We start from the raw sequence: 26,371 nt of genomic DNA, 5'->3' as shown, positions 1-26,371 counted from the left end.
GTCAGAGGCAGAGACAGTACCACCTTAATATGGCATACTATGACCCTGAGAAGGTGGTACTCGGTGTATGTAGTGCACCAGAGGAAGGGCTGGGTAGTGATCCCCTACTAGACAAAGTGGAGGAAGCTAAGAGCCAGGGAACCCTTCCGGATGTTGAGATAAATCCACAGCTCTCAGATGAAAGGAGGAGGCAGCTTAATAAGGTACTAGGCCCCATTCAGTGCCATCTTCGCCTGGGAATGCAGGGCCTGTGATGTCAAGAAAAGAAATAGATGGTTAAGGGAGACAGATCTATCAGCCTGGAGGGCAAGATCTCTCTGTCCCCATCTTAAGGGGGAGATATCAGGCCCAAGGCCTGATTATTAAAATACTATATGTTTATTATTATAACTGTGTGTGATGGATCATCCTAGACATGGGTGAGAGGTCATTCAGACTGTGTTTTGAGTATTGCATTTTATTGGAGTTCTGGCTGTCTTGGTATCTCCTTTGAAGTCATGCACTCTGGTCCCATCATATAATCAAACAGATAAGGGGTCAGGAAGAGAGAAGACCCCCTGTGGGATCAGAGGGGAGGGGGGAATGGAGTTTCCCTCCAAAAAGGCAGATATATAATTTTTAACAATGCTAGACTGGGGGTGTTCAATGCTGGGCAATAAGCTGACAAGACCATCCTAAGAACAGCTGGAACTCACTCATGGACTGATATCATGCTGTAAGAACTTCATCTTTTGTTTTCTGAACTTGTCTTGCAAAACTCATTTATATATTTTTGTATGTCATTTGTTTCTGTATTTTTATATAGTCAGCACTGTGATACCTTTTATCAGATTAAATGTTTAATTAATCAGCTCTGGTCTTTGATCTCTAAATATATGAGCTCACCTTTCTGAAGGCAGCTCTGGTAAAACACGTTTATCTAAGGGTTAATTTGGTGACTTGCCGGGATTAGTAGTGGATACCCAGAGGTCTGGCGGCTTTAACCCTTGCACCATCACACTCTCTCTAGCGTCTTAGCTGGACCGATTGGGTGTGATCGTGACACTGTATATGATGCTGCAGAGATGACACACATGTATTCTATTGTTGCAAGATATTGTTGCTTTCTCTTTTTACTCCTTTGACTCCAGGTTGCTATATGAACCAGTTACTACCCCCTGTGGACACACATATTGCCTCAAGTGTCTTGAGCGATGCCTTGACCACAACCCCAAGTGTCCATTGTGCAAAGAAGACCTATGTGAGGTTTGTTGTTTTGGACTTTTATAGCATTTTGAAAAGTAACAGCTTATATACAGTTATGGCCGTAAATGTTGGCACCCCTGAACATTTTCAAGAAAATGAAGTATTTCTCAGAGAAAAGGATTGCAGTAACATATGTTTTGCTGTACAAATGTTTATTCCATTTGTATGTATTGGAACTAAACAAAAAAAGGGAGGAAAAAAAGCAAATTGGACGTAATCTCACACCAAACTCCAAAAATGGTCTGGACAAAATTATTGGCACCCTTTCAAAATTGTGGATAAATAAGATTGTTTCAAGCATTTGTTGCTCAATTAAACTCACCTGGGGCAAATAACAGGTGTGGGCAATATAAAAATCACACCTGAAAGCAGACAAAAAGGAGAGAAGTCCACTTAGTCTTTGAATTGTGTGTCTGTGTGTGCCACACTAAGCATGGACTACAAAAAGAGAAGAGAACTGTCTGAAGACTTGAGAACCAAAATTGTGGGAAAAATATCAACAATCTCAAGGTTACAAGTAAATCTCCAGAGATCTATAAGTCCATCTCCAGATATCTAGATTTGCCTGTGTCCACAGTGCGCAACATTATCAAGAAGTTTGCAACCCATGGCACTGTAGCTAATCTCCCTGGGTGTGGACGGAAGAGAAAAATTGGTGAAAGGTGTCAATGCAGGATAGTCCGGATGGTGGATAAGCAGCCCCAAACAAGTTCCGCGGATATTCAAGCTGTACTGCAGGCTCAGGGAGCATCAGTGTCATCTGTTGACATTTAAATGAAATGAAACTCTATGGCAGGAGACCCAGGAGGACCCCACTGCTGACACAGACATAAAAGCAAGACTACAGTTTGCCAAAATGTACTTGAGTAAGCCAAAATACTTCTGGGAAAATGTCTTTTGGACAGATGAGTCCAAGAGCTTTTTGGTAAAGCAAATCATTCTACGGTTTACCGAAAACGTAATGAGGCCTACACAGAAAAGAACACAGTACCTACAGTGAAATATTGGGGAGGTTCAATTAAGTTTTGGGGGTGTTTTGCTGCCTCTGGCACTGGGTGCCTTGAATGTGTGCAAGGCATCATGAAATCTGAGGATTACCAATGGATTTTGGGTCGCACTGTACAGCCCAGTGTCAGAAAGCTGGATTTGCGACTTCCAGCAGGACAATCACCCCAAACAAATGTCAAAAAGCACCCAGAAATGGATGGCAACAAAGTGCTGGAGAGTTCTGAAGCAGCTGTGGAGAGATGTCAAAGTTGCTGTTGGGAAAAGGCGCCCTTCCAATAAGAGACCTGGAGCAGTTTGCAAAGGAAGAGTGGTCCAACATTCCGGCTGAGAGGTGTAAGAAGCTTATTGATGGTTATAGGAAGCGACCGATTTCAGTAATTTCTTTCCAAAGGGTGTGCAATCAAATATTAAGTTAAAGGGGTATTCCGGGCAAAACCATCTTATCCCCTATCCAAAGGATAGGGGATAAGATGTCTGATCGTGGGGGACCCCCGCGATCTCCCTGCAGCACCTGCATTCTGTGCGGGGCTGCTTCTCCAGTTTTGGAAACCTCCGGGTTTACGGGACTGGGGACGTGATGTCACGCCACGCCCCCTCCATTCATGTCTATGGGAGGGGTCATGATGGCCATCACGCCCCCTCCCATAGACATGAATGGAGGGGACGTGGCGTGACATCACGTCCCCAGTCCCGTAAACCCGGAGGTTTCCAAAACTGGAGACGCAGCCCTGCATAGAATGTTCAGCCCATTTTTGGAGTTTGGTGTGACATTATGTCCAATTTGCTTTTTTTCCCCCCTTTTTTGGTTTAGTTCCAATACACACAAAGGGAAAAAACGTGTTACTGTAATCCTTTTCTGTGAGAAATACTTCATTTTCTTGAAAAAATTCAGGGGTGCCAACATTTACGGCCATGACTGTAGATAGGAGATGACTATTACTTATATAGTGACTGCATGAGTGTGTGTGTGTGTGTGTGTGTGTGTATGGGACTGATGTAAGTAAGGAAAGCAGGTGCAATGACAACCCTATATCCAATAGGAGCTGTTCACTATATATAATATGTTCACTGTTTGTTGAAACTGGAATTAAGCTATTACAACATCAACCAGTAGAGGTCTTAACTGGATTGGAATTATTACAAGAATGTGTTACTGTATTTAAGCAAATAGATTTTTTTAAATTACTAAACCACTTAATAATAATAATAATAATAATAATTAGAGATGAGCGAATTTACAGCAAATTCGATTCGTCATGAACTTCTCAGCTCGGCGGTTGCTGACTTTTCCTGCATAAATTAGTTCAGCCTTCAGGTGCTCCCGTGGGCTGGAAAAGGTGGATACAGTCCTAGGAAAGAGTCTCCTAGGACTGTGTCCACCTTTTCCAGCCCACGGGAGCACCGGAAAGCTGAACTAATTTATGCAGGAAAAGCCAGCAACCGCCGAGCCGAGAAGTTCGTGACGAATCGAATTTACTGTAAGTTCGCTCATCTCTAATAATAATAAAAATATTTTATTTATAAATGGCCAACAGATTCAGCAGGCCTTTGCAATTTTGAGGGTACAAATAAAGATAAGTATCAGACACTACAATATTACAACTAAAATTTCAAACAGGAGGAGTGAGGGCCCTGCTCGCAAGAGTTTACAGTCTATGATGAATGGGGTTGAGAAAAAAAGGCAGAAAGTGCTTTATTGGTACAGTGGTCCAGCCATGTTTTTATAAATACCGAAGAAAGAAAGAAAAAAACTGAATGCAATTATGTCCAATTATCCACAATATAATCTGTGAACACAAAAGATTAAAGCATGCTCAGCTTATCGTGTTGCACTCCGAGCGCAACACCGTAGGATGCCTTCTGTCACTATTAGTGACCCACTAATATGGAGTGCTGCCGAGCAGATAGCCGTGGTCTTTTGTAGCAGATACAGTGCAAACTGAAGTGTAGTTTCCTTTACCAACTGAGGAGTAGAAAGACGCTGCTCTTCTGGCGCTGAGGCGCCGAGCGCTGCCCGGGCACATAAATGAGAACAACCGCCGCCAAAAGCCACACCCTCCCACTGGAGATTCTGCCTCGATCCAGCCAGATGCCCAGGGTGGCGCTCCGCCTCCAGCGGGTGTGTCCGGGCAGCGCTCCACCTCCAGCGGGTGTGTCCCGGCAGCCCTCCGCCTCCAGCGAGTGTGTCCCAGCAACGCTCCGCCTCCAGTGACCTTATTGAAGAGCGCCAGAAAAACAGCATCTTTCTACTCCTCAGTTGGTAGAGGAAACTACACTTCATGTTTTATAAATAGGGCAGTGCACATAAAAGTGGGAGAACCTGTCGCCAACTAATCTTTGAATGTCTATAGTACATGAAGGGGGGCTGGATTAGGCATCATAGTCTGACTTCCCTTGAACTATGAGTCATATTGCACTTCAAAGCAAATGTGTTTTATGTCTCTTATGCATCACCACTGGATTACAGCAAAATGTGAAAGCTCTATAGTGCACATTGAATTTACATGTGTAATTCTTACAGATGTCAAAAGTAGCATGCTTATTATATTTAGACAATCCACAACAGATGTAACCCGGCACTGCTACTTCACTATTCACTGTCCCGCTATGCTCCTCTAGTCAGGTGACCTTCCCGGTGCTCACATATGACAGTCCAAGACATAATCCATACTAGAAAATTGAAGAATGGAGCACTCACCAGGTCTTTGAATAACAGCAAGCTTCTTTATTTCATGTTAGCTTGATAGCATTCTGACATGTGTGGGAGAGCAGATAGAAGCAGAGGGGTGGGCAGACACCCTCTCCCCCACCCCTCTGCTTCCGTCCGCTCTCCCACACATGTCGGAACGCTGTCAAGCTAACCTGAAATAAAGAAGCTTGCTGTTATTCAAAGACCTGGTGAGTGCTCCGTTCTTCCATTTTCTACTATGGATTATGTCTTATTATATTTAGTGTGTAATGCTTTGGTCTGCATTGGAAAAAAAGAACTTTGGGGAAAAAACACCTATATATGCTGTTTAAAATGGCCATGCATTTTGACTTTGGTTTAAAGAGAAAATACATGCTGCATGCACATGTTTGATTCAGCCAAAATGCAAATAAAGGTGCAAACATAAAGTGTACCCATATGCTAATATAGCTGTATACCTCTTAGTTAATCCTGTCAACCAATCAGGAGCACCAGGAGGGCTCAGCTGTGTAGGCTCATTAAGGTTCATAAGTCCGCATTGCATTTAGGTTTTTATTTCACTTAAACAATTGTGAATTTTTGTTAACCCAACATCCAGACAAAAAATGGAGCACTGAATAACTATGGAGTTGTACTGTTCATTAGTGAAACTACACATATTCCCAAAAGGAAGATGGTGTTACTCCAGTGCTTCTGAGCTTTAAAGATGACCTCCCACCATTTCTGACATGTCCAAGTGTAATATATATATATATATATATATATATATATATATATATATAGCAGTAATCCAAGGGAAACAGCACCCCAAAAAAAGAAGAAATAGCGGTGCATGCAGAGCCGGACCCTGGTCAATGGTCCTATATGTAATACAAATTAGTAGAAGTCCGCAGCACACAATCCGAATAAGTGAAAAAAGTGAAGTTTTATTCCATAAACAGGTGAAAGTTACAGCGACGTTTCAACCAGCTCTCCTGGTCTTTCTCAAGCATGCTTGAGAAAGACCAGGAGAGCTGGTTGAAACGTCGCTGTAACTTTCACCTGTTTATGGAATAAAACTTCACTTTTTTCACTTATTCGGATTGTGTGCTGCGGACTTCTACTAATTTATATATATATATATATATATATATATATAATATATATATATATATATATATATATATATATATATATTATAATATAGCTCATGGAATAAAGGGTTGGAAGCATATTTTCTTAGAACTCTGCACTTTTTCTAGAAATCTATAAATACATTAATAAATGGGTGTTACCAGTGGGAGGTGAGTCCATACACATGGTGACATCCAATCAGTGCTGACAGTGCTAGCCTGTGCCCTTTGATAAGTTTGAATGGTAATACCCAATTGTCTGTGTATTTTTAGATTTCTAGGAGGAACAACACCATGCAGATACTCTGGATTTGTTATTTCATAGGGACTACAAGTACTTACTAAAACAGTCAGTAGGACTGACCAGTCATCTTTAAAGGGGTATTTTGATTTGATTAAAGATAAACACACTGCAGCCTGCTAGGGATGAAAAATAACAAACTTCACCATACTCACTTCGCCTGGTCCACTATCAGCATTCTGGTCCTCCCTGGTGCCTCTGTTAACCTACCCTGATGATGTGCTCTCCCTGCTCTGCTGATGGTATACTGAACTCACTTCAGCCAATTCACTGGTGCTGGACTGGGCGAGTACAGTGTTCTTTGTTATCTTTACAGCCCTAGTAGGCTGTAGTGTGATTTTAAAGGGCTACTCCGCCCCTAGACATGTTATCCCCTATCCAAAGCATAGGGCATAGCATGTCTGATCTTGTGGGTCCCCAGTGACGGCACCCCAGACATCCGGTGCGGCATCCCAGAAATCCTGTGCACGGAGCGAACTTCGCTCCTTGCTGGATGACTGGCGATGCGGCGCCATAGGCTTGTGATGTCACGGTCACGCCCCACTTGTGATGTCACGATCACGACCCGCTAGTGACGTCACGACCATACCCCCTCAATGCAAGTCTATGGGAGGGGGCTTCACGGCCGTGATGCCCCCTCCCATAGACTTGCATTGAGGGGGCGTGGCCATGATGTCACGAGCCTCCGGCGCTGCACCCAAGATCAGACATCTTATCCCCTATCCAAAGGTTTTGTACAATTGTTGCTGTGTTCCAGACCAGCCAGTTTTATAAGCTGATGAGAGTCAGACTGAATGAAGTTCTACTCAACAAAATCCAAATTTACTAAAATGCTTCTCATGTATCTTCAATCTACACTACTTCTACAGGTTGCAAATAGTTTCTATTTATTTGGATATTTTATATGTTCATTTTCAGTACCTGGCCATGAGAAATTTTTGTAAAACAGACCTGACGGAAGAGCTCATCGCCAAATACTTTCCTGAGGAACTCAAAGAGAGGAAGATGGTCTATGAAGAGGAAATAGCAGAACTTTCTAAGTAAGTCAATAAAAAAAAGAAAGCTATATATCCATTAAAACAGGTCATAACTGGTTTGAAATTAAACATGTGCACCTTTGAACATTTTACAAAGCGATTAAAGGGGTACTGCGGTGGAAAACTTTTTTTTTTTTTTTAAATCAACTCGTGCCAAAAAGTAAAACAGATTTGTCAATAACTTCTATTTAAAAAATGTAATCCTCCCAGTACTTATCAGCTGCTGTGTGCTCCACAGGAAGTGCTTTTCTTTTTGAATTTCTTTTCTATCTGAACACAGTGCTCTCTGCTGACACCTCGGTCCATGTCAGGAACTATCCTGGGCAGGAGAGGTTTGCTATGGGGGTTTGCTCCTGCTCTGGACAGTTCCTGACACGGACAGAGACGTCAGCAGAGAGCACTGTGGTCAGACAGAAAATAAATTCCTGTGGAGCATACAGCAGCTAAGTACTGGAAGGATTAAGATTTTTAAATAGAAGTAATTTACAAATCTGTTTTACTTTCTGGCACCAGTTGATTTAAAAAAAAAATAATCCACCGGGGTACCCCTTTTGTAAATAGTTTATTTATTTTATTATAGTGTGTATTCACAATTTGGCAGACTGCTGAGATGCAATTTCCGAACATATCATGGATGTCCAGTGTCTGCACATATTAGGAACGCAGTGTACTCTGCTGGGATGTTGCAGGCTACCGAATGTGGAATGTCAAAGACCCTTCTCATATATCTCTTTTATTGGTTCCATAAAATGGATTTTATCTTTGCTGTATGAACTATAGCGTGTTCACATTGAAACCAATGTAATGAGGAACTCACTTTGGTTTTTATACAGATTCCACTTCAAAATCTATTTAAAAAATAAACTGACAAGGAGCGATTACTGTCACTTTAAGTGGTATGAAAGGGTAATGGTTACAGGCTCTATAGGTAGACAGCTTGTTGGCTTCTCTCACACTTGGTGGGCACAGTTCACTGAACAGCAGAACAAAAGAACAATTGCAGCTGCTTGTGAAGTCAGTTTGCCGCCCCCTCAGCCTTATATTCACATTCTCCCAGCCCAATTCATGCCTCTCAGGCTCCCACCCATTTGACTACTCGGGTAAAGTGCAGACAGTCAACAAAATAGTAAAGCCCCTATATCTTGGGAACCAGGGGGCGTAGCAACAAGATAAAAAGCTTTGGTATAAGGCTAAGTTTCCACTTGTTTTTTTTCTCTGTCAGTTTTTGGAAAACTGCAACTTCAGTCAGAAGTGGATCCATAAGGGAGGAGAAGTGTAAGTTCTTCCTATATATGTCCTATTCCTTTTGAATACACAACATGGCTTTAGCTCAAAAACTGCAGTGGTAGTATTCCAAAAAACAAGTGGAAACTTATCCTTAGGGCACCAGAGGCAACAAGGTGATACAAAAATGTTTTTCATTCTGACCACAGGTCCACTTTTTATGTACATTATTGTGAGTTTATATTTTGTGTTCAACTCAAATCAACTGTGATATAGCAGCCATCAAAAGGTTCAGTTGTCTCAATCCTTTCATGGCATAAAACTACATTGTAAACACTATTTTTATTTTATTTTTTTTTAAACTAAATTTTTATATATTTTTTTGGCTTAAAGGGGTACTCCACTGGCCAGCGTTTGGAAGTAAATGTTCCGAACACTGTTTTCATGCTGTGGGGATCGACCATGCCCCTCGTGCCGTCACGACCACGCCCCCCCCCCCAATGCAAGTCTATGGGAGGGGGCATGACAGCCGTCACGCCCCCTCCCATAGACTTGCATTGAGGGGGCGTGGTCGTGACGGCACAAGGGGCATGGTCGACCCCCACAGCATGAAAATAGTGTTCGGAACATTTACTTCCAAACGCTGGCCAGTGGAGTACCCCTTTAAGCCAAAAGTGGATCCAGAATAAAGGAGCAACTTTCCTTCATATATTTCCTATTCATACTGAATCTACTTTTGGCTGTGGCTCAAAAGCTGCATCAAAACTACAGTGGTGCTGTTTGTGAATCCTCCCATAAACTGCAGATATTAGGCTCTAAATGTGAACTAACATAGAAATACAGACTGTTATATATTATAACTGGCATGCCTACCCAAAAGAGGGCATTGTGTGAGAAGAGCCCACTTCATTGATGTAAATGGTACGGCCATTCTACCCACTTAACTGTGAATAATCTTAGTGGAACATTGTCACAATGATTTGATTTTATGGTGCGCTCACCAACAGTCTCTGTTTTGTTCTTTTTAAGCTTGAACACAAATGTACCGATCTTTGTGTGCACAATGGCATACCCTACAGTTCCATGCCCGCTACACATATTTGAACCTTGTTATCGCCTGATGATTCGAAGATGCATGGAAACTGGTACCAAGCAGTTTGGCATGTGTATTGGAGACTCTGTTAAAGGGTAGGTCAATGAGTTTTTTACATGAATTTTGGTTTTATTTCTCTGCTGCCTTTTTTGTTCACTATACTGACTACTTAAGCAGGGCTGGGATTTACAAAAATCGCCAGGGGACAAATAAGGGGAGGGCAAAAAAAGCAGCCATACTTATCCCTCCCTGCTGGCTGCTGGTTCGGTGCTTCCACCGCCACTCTGTAGTCCCCACTGGAAGTGACCCAATGATGTTCCGTACGGTCTATCAGATGCTGCAGCAAATCACTGGCTTTGGTGGGCACCAGCACTTGTTTTTGCACATGGCCAGCATCCTATGATGGCTATGCAGGGGTGTCATCAGGCACTTACAGTGTGGACTGCAGAACAGCAGTGGTACTGGAGCTAGCAGAGGTGTGAGCATGGATTAAAAAAAATATATATATATTTTGTTGGGGCTTTGTACACCATTGCACTCATTGGACCTCTCTACCAAACACCTTTTGCATGCCAATGTCGAAAAACCAGATCCAGACAGCCATTTGAAAGCTGGGGTTCCGCACTAGGGTGACCAACAAAGATTTGGACAGGTCCAGTGAATTGAAGACCTCTACAAAGACATGCAAAGAGGGTTGACCTGCGTTAAGAGCATCACAAGCGGAGTGGGGACAAGGTCTGGTTTAGGTTTACGTCAGTGTTATGGTAATTAAAGCCACCATGAAGTTTTATTTGTTGGAGGATGAGCAATAATAACTCTGTTTTTTGATGTGGTACGGTACAAGGAGTTAATTCACAATTTGTCACTGGGGCCGAGAGAGACTGGTAGCGATTGCAATAGATAAAGCATTTTGGGGATTTCTGCGATTTTTAAAAAGTGTGGCTCTACCCTAGAGGGAATTGTCCCCAAGTCGTCAGAGGTCTCCAATCACTTTAATTTGTTGGAGATTTGTTGAGTACAAGGAAAAAAGCGACCTTGGTCGACCGCGTTTTTGTCTACGGTCAGGAAACCGCATACGGCCGAAAACACAGCCGACCGGAGGCTGCGGTTCACTCCGGTCGGCTCATAGACAATCATTAAATACGGTTCCTTATACGGCTGACTGCGGGTGCTTCGATTAAGCCCCGCCCCCCTCCTCCCAGCCGTATACGGGAACCGCAAGTACAAAACGGGGTGTGAAACCACCCTTAAAGCCAGGTGATTTCAATGGAGACAAAGTTAACTAGTGCTTTACCCTTAATATCTTTAGGGATGCCGATAAAGTGCAAGCACAACAGAGGCCCTCCTAACAGAAGAGCAGACTGTTGGAAGTTAGACCTATGTTCATAGAGACTTGATAGTGCCCCTTGTCAGCTGTCGCTTTTGCTGAAACTTGACATGATAGTGATGGATACAAGAATAGGTATAGTATGGACAACTACAGTTCAAAAGTCCCCACTGAAACAATTGTCTAATTCACATAGGCATCACTTGCAGTGAAGGAAGATGCAGGAAAGTGATAAAACACTGCTTGATATTAGAGGAAGCCCTCCAAGGTGCAGTTGTCCTGTCATCCCTGGTGTAGCGGTACATGCAGTATGTAGCTTGAGGGTAGCTTCAATAATGGACAGAAAACGAGCTTGGTGTCAAACTCCACAATAGTCCAGAGTCCAGCAGAAAACTTCTACAGAGAGTGAGGGAGAATATTACTGTAGATGAGCAGGCAGATTCAAGCCAACAGCCACTCACTAGATGGCAGTGCAGGACAAATAATGGAGTACAGGCTGTCCAAATAAAGAAGAAAACAGTTTGGCCCTTTACCTGGTCCAGGTGCTGTAAGGCAGGCGAAGGTCTTCCCAAGAGGCCTATGGCTGAGGAGCATGCAAGCAGTGACACAGTAGGTTATAGGAGGGAACTCTGTCACTCAGGAATAGCTGGAGCATGTCACCAGCGAGGAGAGCAGTGAAAGGAGTTACTGGAGCACAGGCCTAGTACCCTCTCTGTGCTGTTGTGGTGGAGGGATCAAATGAGTTATGGTCTCCCCAGCTGCTTAGCACAGAAACATGGCCCTCAATGTCTGTGTGCTGAGCTCTGTGCCTTCTCCTGGCAGTACCAGTCAGGAGCTCCGAGGCAGCATGCAGGAAATGGAACAGGTGTCGTAAGATGGGATGTCAGCGCAGTCCGGAGAGCAAACAACAAATGTGCAGCTCAACAAGTAAGACTATGGTAGAGAACCGAGGTTAACTGTATAGCACAGAATAGCCAAGGTGCTGGTAGCTATAGTATGTACAATGTGAAAGGTACATTCCTCTATGTACTGAACTCTATGGGATATCTGAACTCTATGGGATATCTCAGTATGCAAAAAGGATACAGATGTAGTGTATCAGAGGTGGAACGGCAAGAAGCAGAAAGAAAAAAAAAAGGGGGAAAGAAAAAAGAAAGAAGCAGAGAAAAAAAGATTAAAAGAGAGAGTAAAATAAAATGAAAAAAGCAGGTGGTATGTCAGGACCAATAAAATGATGATGAAATAAATAATGAAATATGGACTGTTCACATTTAAGGACTAAAAATGTTACTAGTTAAATTAGTTAAAACACACAGTAGGGTGGATGTCGCAGGGCTCTTGCGATTACTACACAAAATAATAAAATGGTGTATAAATAAAAACACTGTGCGGCTCATGCAGCCAAATAATTGAAACATGGGGAATCAACAGAAAAGGAATGTGTTGGTACTACTACCCCTTTATTCCCTAAACTTGAAGGATGGTTTAAGATCACATACATCTCATGACATTTTGCCGCCTGAGCTCGACTCCGGCACACTCCTGTAAATCACAGCCCTTACTGCAGCATCAGAAAACACCGTATTATAAAGAGTTAACCCGGTGGAATAAATATTTATTTATTTAAAAAAAAAGGGGGAGATTGGCTTAAAAATAAATTAATTAATTAATAAATCTCACTGATCTTCTTCTCCTGCTGTTTTAATACTTACTGGGTCCCTGCTAGTCTGCACCTCCAGTGATTGACTACGTGGGCATTTCCTTTGTATAAAGACAGTAGAAAAGGGAAACCTGTCAAAATGGCAGGAATGTAAGATCAGTGAGTAATGTATTTTTTAAGCTAAACTGTCCCTTTCAAACAGTTACATCTAGTAAACTGGTGTTTGACTCTTAGTTTAAGGGTTATTTGAAGATTATAATTTGGGCTTGGGGCTACAAGCATTGCTATGCATCAGTATTATTGACAAACCAACCTTACATAGCAGTTGAAATGTGCCATAAGCAAACATTGCATATGTACCTGTATGACTCACTGATAGTTGATCTTACCATAGCGGGTGAAGTGTGCCATAAACCGTGTCTGACGCCTATAGAGGGCAAAAAATGCAAACAAAGTAGGAAGGGAAACAAAGTTGATGAACAAATCACCATATCAAACAAAAGACTGAAAGCATCAAACGTGTCCTTCTGTAGACTGTAACTAGCAAGACAAGAATGATAAACTTGCACTCTGACTACCTGAGCAGACACCTGGCATTATGGAGCTGAAGATGCCGCACCTATTCATAGAAAACCTGCCACTGGGACCGGATCACGAATGACCTCCTAACAGACGTATCAACATAATTGGACAAACTTACCACTGGCAAGCTCAGTAGAGGAACCGAATATCTGTCAGACACAGGCATAACATCATCTGTATTTTGCAATAAAGGGCAAAAAATATACAAATACTAGGGAAATTGCATAAGGACCTAAAAAGGAAAACCTATGATCCAGTGAATATCATCAACCAGCCTCTAAGTAAATATAGCATAGCTAAGACACCAGCCTGAAAGTACGGTCTGTGCAGATGCCATTCAACCTGTGGATATCACTAATGATTTTGCAGAACTAAACTAAGAAAAACAAGCAGCAAAAATGTATATAGATCTATAAATATATATCCCTCAACGACTATAAGCGCAGAAATGATGCTGATCTGACGATGCTCCAGAGTAAATATCAGACACACCGACCTGAAATTTAAAAGTTTTACATAGCAAAGCAATTTCATCTTACTCAGAGCCATTCTGTTAGGAGAAAACTTTGTCTGAGCCTGAGACTGATCCCAGTGTGGACAGTTTGCGTGTGAAACATTCCTGTTACCTGAAACCCAACCTTATACACCGCCTTTACACCACCTATGTTTCATGAGGACATTGTCCTCTGCCTATGTGTCATGAGGACATTGTCCTGAAATACATGTCAGCAAACAATAACTGTAATAGTGCATCCCCCTGCAGACATGGCAGGTGTGATGGGTATATAACTACCTATGTGTCAATGTTATTGCTGGAAAAGCGTGCCAGTAACAACAACTACAGTGCAGGTGGCAGGGTATACAACTACCTAGGTTATTTCTCTGCACACACCCCTCCCACAGACGTGGCAGGTATGACTGGTATACACCGCCTATGTATCACAAGGTTATTTCTTTGAAACGTGTCAGCAAACAATAATTGGAGTAGTGCATCCCCCCTAAAGACATGGCTGGTATGATGGGTATACAACCACCTGTACGTCTTAATATGGTTGTTCTGAAGACGTGTCAGTAACAGTAAAACAGCATAGTACATCCCCTTGCAAACATGGCAGGCATGACAGGAATACATCTCCCATATATGAGTTTTTCCAGCAAGATGGTGCACCACATTATGGGTGTCAGGTCCGAGCATTCCTAGATGAACAGTTTCCTGGAAAGTGGATTGGTCGTCATGGGCCAGTTGAATGGCCCCCAAGGTCTCCTGATCTGACCCCCTTAGACTTTTATCTTTGGGGTCATCTGAAGGCAATTGTCTATGCTGTGAAGATACGAGATGTGCAGCACCTGAAACTACGGATACTGGAAGCCTGTGCTAGCATTTCTCCTGTGGTGTTGCTGCAGTGTGTGAAGAGTGGGAGAAGAGGGTTGCATTGACAATCCAACACAATGGGCAGCACATTGAACACATTTTATTAGTGGTCAGAAACTTGTAAATAACTCATGAAAGAATAAAGTTACATTAAAACCAAGTACATCATTGTTTTTCTTGTGAAATTCCCAATAAGTTTGTTGTCACATGACCCTCTTCCTATTGAAAAAACAATAGTTGGATTCAAAATGGCCGACTTCAAAATGGCTGCCATGGGCACCACCCATCTTGAAAAGTTCCCCCCTCACATATACTAATGTGCCACAAACAGGAAGTTAATATCACCAACCATTCCCATTTTATTAAGGTGTATCCATATAAATGGCCCACCCTGTATACTACAAAACGCAAGTAAATGCACCATGAATGTAAGCGTAGTACAAAAATTACCACCCACAAGCACTTACACAACACCAAGAAAAAAATGAACAGCACGGTAAAGAAAAAACACAGAACAAATGCTTGAAGCATATAACCGTAAACACTGTATGAATGCTATAACTGCACATACAGAATAAACGCAGTGTATGAATTAAAAATTATGAAATGTATACAATCATGACCGTTAATGTTGTCACCTCTGAAATTTTTCTAGAAAATGAAGTATTTCTCACAGAAAAAGATTGCAGCAACACATGTTTTGCTATACATGTTTATTCTCTGTGTGTATTGGAAAAAACGTAAATTGGACATAATGTCACACAAAAATGGGCTGGACAAAATTATTGGCACCCTTAACTTAATATTTGGTTGCACACCCTCTAGAAAAAGTTGCTGAAATCAGTCATTTCCTATAACCATCAATAAGCTTCTTACACCTCTCAGACGGAATGTTGGACCACTCTTCCTTTGCAAACTGCTCCAGGTCTCTTATTGGAAGGGCGCATTTTCCCAACAGCAATTTTAAGATCTCTTCACAGGTGTTCAATGGGATTTAGATCTGGACTCATTGCTGGCCACTTCAGAACTCTCCAGTGCTTTGTTGCCATCCATTTCTGGGTGCTTTTTGACATATGTTTGGGGTCATTGTCCTGCTGGAAGACCCAAGATCTTGGACGCAAACCAAGCTTTCTGACACTGGGCTGTAGAGTGCGACCCAAAATCCGTTGATAATCCTCAGATTTCATGATGCCTTGCACACGTTAAAGGCACCCAGTGCCAGAGGCAGCAAAACAACCCCAAATCATAATTGAACCTCCACCATATTTCACTGTAGGTACTGTGTTCTTTTCTTTGTAGGCCTCATTCCGTTTTCGGTAAACAGTAGAATGATGTGCTTCACCAAAAATCTCTATTTTGGTCTCATCTGTCCACATCTAGCCGATAGATAGCTGAATATGACATCTTAGAGAAACAATCTATTCAACTACTCGGAGAGGACATACGTCACTGAACGCAGTGGGTTCCGACCGAGGGGTCTCCAGTGCTGCAGAAACTAAAAACAGCTATCGGTAGTCTTATGAATTTCCATTTTTTTTTAGTTGCCTTGATGTGCAGTACTAATTCTTGAACCCCAGTTCTTAAAATTGTATTTTTTGTAATGTTTTAATGATTTTCTAATTTATCATTGTGACCTCTAGCTGACCGTGACCCGGTAGCGATCAGCTGTATGTGTATTTAAATCTGGCACTTTTTATGTTTTGTAATCCCCTGCCTGGGGAAACTTCTTAAGTTGCAATTTAACAATAAAACTGCCTTTTTTTATTTTTCTCAACTGTGGCAAGCTTTATTGAATCTATGGAAGGCGCCGTTATCTTGTCCTAATTTTCACCCCTATTGCTCCTCATCTGTCCACAAGACATTTTCCCAGAAGGATTTTGGCTTACTAAAGTTCATTTTGACAAAATGTACTCTTGCCTTTTTATGTCTCTGTGTCAGCAGTGGGGTCCTCCTGGGTCTCCTGCCATAGAATTTCATTTCATTTAAATGTTGATGGATAGTTTGTGCTGACACTGATGCTCTCTGAGCCTGCAGGACAGCTTTGCTATCTTTGGAACTTGTTTGGGGCTGCTTATCCACCAACCGGACTCTCTTGTGTTGACACCTTTCATAAATTTTTCTCTTCCCTCCATGCCCAGGGAGACTTCTTGATAATGTTGCACAATGTGGACAAAGGCAAATCTAGAACTCTGGAGATGGACTTGTAACCTTGAGATTGTTGATATTTTTCCACAATTTTGGTTCTCAAATCCTCAGACAGTTCTCTTCTCCTCTTTCTGTTGTCCATGTTTAGTGTGGCACACACAGACACACGATGCAAATACTAAGTGAACTTCTCCTTTTTACCTGCTTTCAGATGTGATTTTTTATATTGCCCACACCTGTTACTTGCCCCAGGTGAGTTTAAAGGAGCATCACATTCTTGAAACAATCTTACATTTCCACAATTTTGAAAGGGTGTCAATAATTTTGTCCAGCCCTTTTTTGGAGTTTGGTGACATTATGTCCAATTTGCTTTTTTTTCCCTCCCTTTTTTGGTTTAGTTCCAATACACACAAAGGGAATAAACGCGTATAGCAAAACATGTGTTACTGCAATCCTTTTCTGTGAGAAATACTTCATTTTCTAGAAAAGTTTCAGGGGTGCCAACATTTACGGCCATTACTGTATATTGAAACTATAAATGTAAACCCAGACAAAAACAAAGTAAGCACAGTATGCTATGAAAACGCCTGAACAGTGCAAAGGCTATAAATGTATATGGGGAATAAATGCTATGAAAACGTGTACACAGTAATGCTCTGAACCTATACGCATTACAAATACTATGAACATAACCCATTATAAATGTCAAGACTGAATATACTTTAAAAACTCAACATATATGCAAATAAAGTTCAAAACGTACACACACTATAAATGCTCTGAACATACACACCTTAAAAATATACTATAAATGTATACAAATACTATGACCGTATACACATCATGAAGCTACTGAACGTATACACCTTATAATACTACAACCAAATACAAAACTATGACTATATACGCAAAAAAAAAAAAACCCTATAGCCATAGTAAAAGCAATGAAGGAAAACACAATATACTATGAAAAGTATACGCACTATAAGTGCTGAGACTATATACACATTGTAAATACAACAAAAAATAAATTCTATGACCGCGTACACTTTAAAATACCACAAAAAGTATGCCTGTGCTCAGGTTGTGTACACATTATAAATACAACGAAAATATACCCATGCTATGACCGAGTACCCATACTGCCATGAACGAAACGGAGAATGAAGCTATGCATGTACACAGAATAAAAAAAAACTATGAGCGGGGGACTGTATGAATCCAGTGACCGTATACACATTGTTACTGCAGTGAACGTGATATAAAACGCTATGAAATGTATTATTAGCGGAAACATTATGAACGTATCAATGCATGGATGTATACACAGAGCAAAACTTATAGATATATACACATTTAATGCTGGGCGGTATGACCAAAAATGGATATCACAGTATTTTTTCAAATAATGGCGGTTTCGTGGTATTTAACTGTATTTTTTTTTTCTTCACTAATTCCCACCTCCATGTCCCTGTTCCCCAAAAACCGTACGGCCGCTTACAGGTACAGGGGCAGTTATATAGCTCCACCTGGAGGTGTGGGGGCTTTAAAGGGGTTCTTCCTTGTTTATACTGTTTTTTGTTATTATGTTTGTGTGTTATGTGTGTATAAGTATGTGTTTTTTTATGTGTGTTGTGATTATGTATATATGTATTTTCTTACCTTTTGTGAGGATCCGGAAGCTGGCCCCTTTTTCTTCCAGCGGCTTGCTGTGTAACCTCGGCCTCCACCATGTTGTGTTCGGTAAGTGGGATGTCGGGGGGTGTGTTCTTGCTTCTGTCCTTCCTATCTTCTGACGTCCAAGGCAAATCTTTTCTTCCTGTTTTTTCCATGGCTCAGCGACGAATCTGCGGCCTCTTCCGGCGCATGCGCAGGTAGTTTTTAGTTTTTTTTTTACCAATAAAGTTTTTTTTTGTCTAATTGACAACCTGTCTGCTCATGCGCGAGTACGCAAGTGCTACGCTAACAGCGTAGCATAGGTTAGGTCTATGCTGATAGTGTAGCTTCGCGCAAGCGCAGACAGTTTGTCAATTAGACAAAAAAAACTTTATTGGTAAAAAAAAAAAAAAAAAAAACTACCTGCGCATGCGCCGGAAGAGGCCACAGATTCGTCGCTGAGCCACGGAAGAAACAGGAAGAAAAGATTTGCCTCGGACGTCAGAAGCTAGGAAGGACAGAAGCAAGAACACACCCCCCGACATCCCACTTACCGAACACAACATGGCGGAGCCCGAGGGGCACAGCAAGCCATTGGAAGAAAAAGGGGCCAGCCTCCGGATCTTCACAAAAGGTAAGAAAATACATATATACATAATCACAACACACATAAAAAAAAACACATACTTATACACACATAACACACACATAATAACAAAAAAACAGTATAAACAAGGGAGAACCCCTTTAAATCCCACGCCCCTCGCACAATTACAGCCGTGACAGGCTTAATGCTTATCTTTCTCTCTACTTCATCTTTGGCTGTCGTGTTGCATGTGTATAGAGTGGAAATGCTTAATGTCGAACCTCTATTCTTGTGATAGCTATGGTCCCAGTGGTTGGACTCCACTACTCCGATACTAATCATTTATCCTGTAAATAGGTGATAAGTTGGAAGGCTTCACTCACACAAGTGTTTTAACATTTCCGCTGCATTTCTGTGATGCACAGTTCATATGACTGTATAAATGGAACCTAAGACTGCTAGAGAAACACTTTAATTTACTGTATTTTTCTTCCCTTTCATAGGTTTGCAGATTATGGCTGCATTTTGGAGATCAGGAATGTAGAGTTCTTTGCTGATGGCCGTTCTGTAGTAGATAGTATTGGAAAAAGGAGATTTAAGGTCATTCGACACAGTCAGCGGGATGGTTATAACACAGCCGATATAGAGTATATTGAGGATGAAAAAGTAAGTACAGTATATGCCTTTATACAGAGTGATTTTTTTTTTTTTATAATTTCAACCTATCTAACCTATAACAAGTGAAAATTTCTGTGCTGTATTGTTAAGGTGGTCAAACCATTTTTGCCATTTCTATAGGAATCAGTTAAAGAGGTGCTCCTGGGAACTAAACCCATTCTTTACCACTTATAAACTTATTTAATTGTCTAAATATCATTTATTAGCTATCTAGAACAGTTTCCCATCTTGTCACTTACATGCAGGGAGTGAGAAAAATCTGTCATACTGCCATCCAGTATGTCTCTGTCCAAATGTCTCTCTGAAAGCAGCCCCCACCCTCCCTAGAGACACAGACCACATGGTTTCTGCCCAGTACTGATGACTAATTTTCCCTTCAGTGCTGAGTGCTTGGAGGTGTGTGCGGCCTTAACCAATCACTCACTGAACTTCTCTCTGCTGCTCAGAGCAGGAGGGTGGGGCTTCTCTCAGAGACTGAGTTAGGCAGCAGAGAAGAGTTGCAATGATTCCTGAGTTGGGCAGTATCTGAGGCAAGGATGGAAATTAATATCAAGCAGCCAGAGAAGACCACATGGGCCACGCATATCAGGCAGGATCATTTACAGGGAACATAGGTAGTGTGGTGTCTTTGAAGCTTTTTTTTTTTATATGTATACCTCCATGGAGTATCCCTTTTAACCCGTCAAGGACACACGGCATACAGGTACGTCCTTGCGCCCGAGTCCTTAAGGACGCAGAGCGTACAGGTATGCCCTGGTCCATTTACCGGCGTTTAAAGCATTCTCACGAGCAGAGAACACTTTAAACCCCGTGGGTGCTGACTGTTATCTGCAGCCAGGACCCAGGGTTAATGCCAGGCATCACCGATCAGGCCGAGGCTCGGCATTAACCCTTTAGACGCCACAATCAGAGTTTATTGCAGCATCTCAAATGAAAGTGAAAGAATCCCTGCAGCTCAGCGGAGCTGATCGGGGCTATCACGAAGAAATCGCATTGTCCCGATCAGCTGAGCGGATGGCAAAAGGGTCCTTACCTGCCTCCTCGCCGTCCAATCGGTGTTCTATTGCTCCAAGCCTGCCATGCAGGCTGGAGCAGCAGAGCACCGATAACACTGATCAATGCTATGCTATGGCATAGCATTGAACAGGTATATGCAATCAAAAGATTGCATGGTATATCCCCCTATGGGGGCTAAAACATTTATTTTTTTAAGTGTTAAAAAAAAGTTAATAAATGTGAATAAGCCCTAATAAAAGTTTAAATCAACACCCATTTCTTATTTTTTAAAATAAAATGTAATAAAAAATAAAAATAATCATGTGTGGTCCCGCCACGTGTGTAAATGTTCGAACTATTAAAATATAAGGGTAGCTAAACTGCAGGTCGATTGAGTACATGTAAAAAAAAAAAAAAAAAAAAAATTGTGCATTTTTGATCACTTCATATACCATAAAATATTAATAAAAAGCGATCAAAAAGTCCCATCAAAACAAAAATGGTATCAATAAAACTACAGACCACGGTGCAAAAAATGGGCCCTCACACATCCCTATATGAGGAAAAATAAAAAAAAGTTATACGGGTCAGAAGATGACATCATTTTTAAAAGTAGTAAAATATAATAAAACCTACATAAATTGGGTATCCTTGTAACCGAATGGACCTACAGAATAAAGATAAGGTGTCATTTTTACGAAAAGTGCACTGCGTAGAAACAGAAGCTCTAAACAGTAGCAAAAAAAATTTTTTTTTTGGGTTTCACCACAGATTATGTTATAAAATAAGTGAGGTCATTACAAAGTACAATTGGTAATGCGAATTACAAGCCATTATATGGGTCTGTAGGTGCAAAATTGAACACACTATGATTTTTTAGAAGGGGAGGAGAAAAAAAACGAAAATGCAAAAACGAAGATTGGCTTAAAGTGAAAATGGGCTTCGTCCTTAGGGTGTTAAAGAATTATTTGTGTAAGCTGATATTTCACACATTTTAGGCTTTATTTCTTTCTGTCGTTCTGCTTTGTCATAGAAACAAAGCAACGAAAAAAAACAGATGTGTCTGATTCGCTGTTTTTCAGACACAAACGGTGCTTGATGTAAATAATGGGGTTCGTTATGGTGCCTGGCATTTTACCAAACAAAATTGCACAGCATTCTTTGCTATTTTGTACAGAATTTTCAGCAAAATCTGCAACGGAGACTCTTAACTAAACTTTCATGCAAGTGTGAACTTAGCCTTACATAGCCTGTATATTTAACTTTTTTGTTTTTATTTTGTATACTTTCATTCACATCTTGTTACAAGTTCTCCATAATGAATCACCAGCACAGACCTGAAACTAGTCACCCGTCTATCTCTAAAATTATTTTTTATTCACACTATCTTTAGCAATCTTTGCTGCTGCTGTCTTTCTTGAAAATGCAAAAAATCATACTTTGCAGCTAAAATAATAAAACATAGTGTGCCAGCTCTAGGCATGCATGAGTAGGTCTTTGAGAAATGGCAAAAATGGTAATAATGTTTAAACATTTTAAAAATGCACACGCCTATACATGTCTATAGATCTACTTTACAGCTAACTTATGATGGGGTGTAACAACCATAAAACACCAAAACTGGGCACACCTGCACAGATACCCAACACATCTAATTTTGACTGACATGACATACAGCTGAAGATGTGTTGAGGGCTCTCCAGTGATTTCTGCTGTGTATTTTAATTTTTTTCTCATATTACGGATGTGTTGTAGAATTTAGTATTTTGCATGTTGATGGGAACAACATCCATTAATACACAAGAAACTGGTGGTTCATGAGTCAGTGAAGACATTAGTTCATTTATGAAGCAAAGCTGCATTTCAGGAAGACTGTTTTAAAGCTTTTCTTTCTATGTGGAGGAAATAAGTAGTGTATATACTCGAGTATAAGCCGACCCGAATATAAGCCGAGGCCCCTAATTTCACCCCAAAAACCCAGGAAAAGTTATTGACTCGACTATAAGCCTAGGGTAGGAAATTCATCATCTAGACCCCCGTCATTAACACCCCCCGTCATCATCACCCTGTCATCCTCCCCCTCGTCATCATCCCCCCCCCCCCCTTCATCATCACCGCCTGTCAATCCCTTAATCAGTGGTTTTCAACCTGCGGACCTCCAGATGTTGCAAAACTACAACTCCCAGCATGCCCGGACAGCCATCGGCTATCCGGGCATGCTGGGAGTTGTAGTTCTGAAACATCTGGAGGTCCGCAGGATGAAGACCACTGCGGCCTTCGTCATCATCATCCAGACCCCCCCCTTTAGTTTTCTACTACCTCCCCTTGGTGGGAAGGAAGGGTGAGCTGTTCCGGGCCATCTATGCTGTAGGGACTGTCCAATGGGGAGGCTTTGTCGTTCCGGGCTGTCCATCTTCACCGGGAGGCCCTCTTCTCTGGGCCGGCTCCGTCACTAGTCCGGGGCCGGCCTGGAGCAGAGAAGAGGGCCTCCCGGTGAAGATGGACAGCCCGGAACGACTAACCCTCCCCATCAGAAGGTCCCTGCAGCATAGATGGCCCGGACCAGCTCCCCCTTCCTTCCCACTGAGGGGAGGTGAGTTAAAAACAAAAGGGGGGTCTGGATGATGATGAAGGCCGCAGTGGTCTTCAACCTGCGGACCTCGAAGATGTTTCAAAACTACAACTCCCAGCATGCCCGGACAGCCGATGGCTGTCCGGGCATGCTGGGAGTTGTAGTTTTGCAACATCTGGAGGTCCGCAAGTTGAAGACCACTGAGAAGGGATTGACAGGCGGAGAGTTCACTCGAGTATAAGCCGAGGGGGGCGTTTTCAGCACGAAAAATCGTGCTGAAAAACTTGGCTTATACTTGAGTATATACGGTAACAAGATAGAGAACAACAGGATTTTAGGCATTTTATAGGTAGATATTGGCAACCCCAATTCTGTTCTACATTACAGACACATTTTTACTAAGTATAGGTATCAATAATGGTGCTATATTGTGCTACATTAATATGTGAAACATGGTTAATAGGTTACCTATCCCTTTTTTCAGGTTCAGGAAGAACATTATGCAGAATTGCTTGGATTGCATGATTCTGTATATGATCAAGCTTATACTTGGTTTACTAAACTGAAACCAGCACTAAAAAATCGTATTTTAAGTCATTTTGGACCCATGCCTGCTAAAGAAACTGAATTACAGGTAAATATATAATATATGATGCAGAGAAAGAGTTTCTAAGGGAATGAGATAATGGGAAAGCCAACATCAATACACGTAGTAAACCCCAATCCACTTCAGTTTTATTTGGTATGGCACTGGACTAGCATTGCAAAAAACTTTTTTATATATAAATCAACTGGCTCCAGAAAGTTAAACAGATTTGTAAATTACTTCTATTAAAAAAAAATCTTAATCCTTTCAGTACTTAGGAGCTTCTGAAGTTAAGGTTGTTCTTTTCTGTCTAAGTGCTCTCTGATGACACGTGTCTCGGGAAAGGCCCAGTTTAGAAGCAAATCTCCATAGCAAACCTCTTCTAAACTGGGCGTTTCCCGAGACAGGTGTCATCAGAGAGCACTTAGACAGAAAAGAACAACCTTAACTTCAGAAGCTCCTAAGTACTGAAAGGATTAAGATTTTTTAATAGAAGTAATTTACAAATCTGTTTAACTTTCTGGAGCCAGTTGATATATATAAAAAAGTTTTTTCCTGGAATACCCCTTTAAGTATTTTCTAATCACGGTTCCCGAGACCATTTCGATCTTTGTAGACTGATCACTGGCTACATAAAAGCATCAACACAAGTCATAAAATATGTAGCAAGCAACATATCAGTGCCACATCATTGGGATTTTTTTGCCTGCTTCCACTGCTTAGTTTTATGAGGTAAGCGTAGGTAAGCGTCTATTTAAAAACCTTAATCATTCCAGTACTTATCAGCTGCTGTATGGTCAGACTGAAAAGAACTATACAACCTTCTCTGGAGCACAGTCTGTGTCAGGAACTGTCTAGGGCAGGAACGGTTTTGCTATGGGAATTTGCTCCTGCTCTAAAAAGTTCCTGTCATGGACAGAGGTGGCAGCAGAGAGCACTGTGGTCAGAATGGAAAGAACTAGACAACTTCCTCTGAAGCATACAGCAGCTAAGTACTGGAAGGCTTGAGGTTTATAAATAAACTTAATTTACAAATCTGTATACCTTTCTGGCACCAGTTGATTTGGAAATAATTTCTCCCTCTGGAGTACCCCTTTAAAGGCGCGCATCTCTTTCACATCAAGACTGGTGTGTGAAAAGCTGGTCTTGAAATATTTCACCTCTAAATGCATGGTTTAAAATGTTACCAGCATAGACATTTACAAATATATTTCATTATAATAACTGAAGGCCAGGTATTCCATATTGTGTAGGATTGATAAAATCTGTGGACTCATAAGTCCTTGTCTTTTCCAGGTAAACCCTAATGGTCCTGCATGGTGCTGGTGGATTCTAGCAGTTCTTCCTCTGGAGAGCAGGGCACAGCTTCCTTTTCTCGCTATGACATCCCTAAAGGATCGCTTAACCAGCATCCGGCGTGTCCTTCTATTTATGTGTCGTACACGAACACAATAATGCCATTGTACCTACCTACATTCCATGAAGTGCATACGTATTGTATGTGCCAGAAATCTATGTCACATTACAGAAGACTTTCAGCCCTCAGATTTAATTTATTTGCAATTTTTTTTTCCAACTGATGAATGAGATCGGTGCAAAACCTGGACATCTTTTTTTATCAAATGCAGTATACAGATATTTTCTTTAAAACTCCAAATTTTGATAAAGTTTTGTTATACAAAAGGAGTTTTTACAGAGATGTACAGATTTGTGGTCATCATGATGCTTAATAATTTATTTTTTCATTACCATTCCTCCTGCTTGATGTGCGAAATTCACAGTGAAACAAAAAAACTGAAAAATGTTGTTACCTTTATTTATTTCCTGTTATCGGAATTTTGTTATTAATTAAAAAAAGAACAATAATTTTAGAAACATGCTTCTCCAGTTATATGTACTTTTATGTATTTATGTTGTAAACAAGGACGTGCAGGAGGTCAGACAGTCTTTATGCTGTTGATGTCTGAAGTTTTTCACCAGAATTATTTTCCTAGGCAATTTCATAGCCCGAGACAGGCCCCAAAATGAGGCCATCAGGAGACATATGTTCGGAAGGTCCATAGACATACATGGGAATTATGGACATACGTCTCCTGATCGCGTCATCTCAGGGCGTGTCTCAGGCTAATAGATTGCCTGGGAGTTTAGCACATGTCCTGCCACCAGACATCATGAATACACTTTTAAGGGGATATACAAGAATAGAAAACCAGAGCTAATTGTTTGCAAAACCAGCACCACACCTGCCCTCAGGTTGTATGTGGTATTACAACTTGGCTCCATTCACTTTAAAGGGGTACTCTGGCGCTAAGACATCTTATCCCCTATCCATCACTATGCTCCATCCTCATGGTTGAGATGGACTCAAGCTGAGGACCTCCAGCGGTTCCGGAAGCCGCTAAAGGTGGGTGCTGAATGGTAGATCCCGGGGGTCCCCAGCAGCGGGACCCCGGCGACAAAGGGGCGGAGTACCCCTTTAATAAAACAAAATGCCACACACAA

At 41.4% G+C, this 26,371-nt stretch overlaps 1 protein-coding gene across 1 annotated transcript in view; it reads left to right on the top strand.

The window, feature by feature from the left end:
* Nucleotides 1–25,745, top strand: part of LONRF3 (LON peptidase N-terminal domain and ring finger 3) — a 67,913-nt gene extending 42,168 nt beyond the window's left edge. The window contains exons 7-12 of the mRNA XM_056537839.1: nucleotides 1,131–1,245; nucleotides 7,274–7,395; nucleotides 9,646–9,804; nucleotides 19,541–19,703; nucleotides 23,768–23,917; nucleotides 25,166–25,745. Coding sequence (XP_056393814.1) covers nucleotides 1,131–1,245; nucleotides 7,274–7,395; nucleotides 9,646–9,804; nucleotides 19,541–19,703; nucleotides 23,768–23,917; nucleotides 25,166–25,324 — 868 coding nt within the window. The 3' untranslated portion in view covers nucleotides 25,325–25,745. The remainder of the gene's footprint in view (nucleotides 1–1,130; nucleotides 1,246–7,273; nucleotides 7,396–9,645; nucleotides 9,805–19,540; nucleotides 19,704–23,767; nucleotides 23,918–25,165) is intronic.
* Nucleotides 25,746–26,371: the final 626 nt, after the last annotated feature.

Source organism: Hyla sarda, chromosome 9 (genome assembly GCF_029499605.1).
Source record: "Hyla sarda isolate aHylSar1 chromosome 9, aHylSar1.hap1, whole genome shotgun sequence".
Lineage (NCBI taxonomy): Eukaryota > Metazoa > Chordata > Amphibia > Anura > Hylidae > Hyla > Hyla sarda.
Note: the sequence above shows the minus strand (reverse complement) of the source record. Positions and strands in the feature narration are given on the sequence as shown.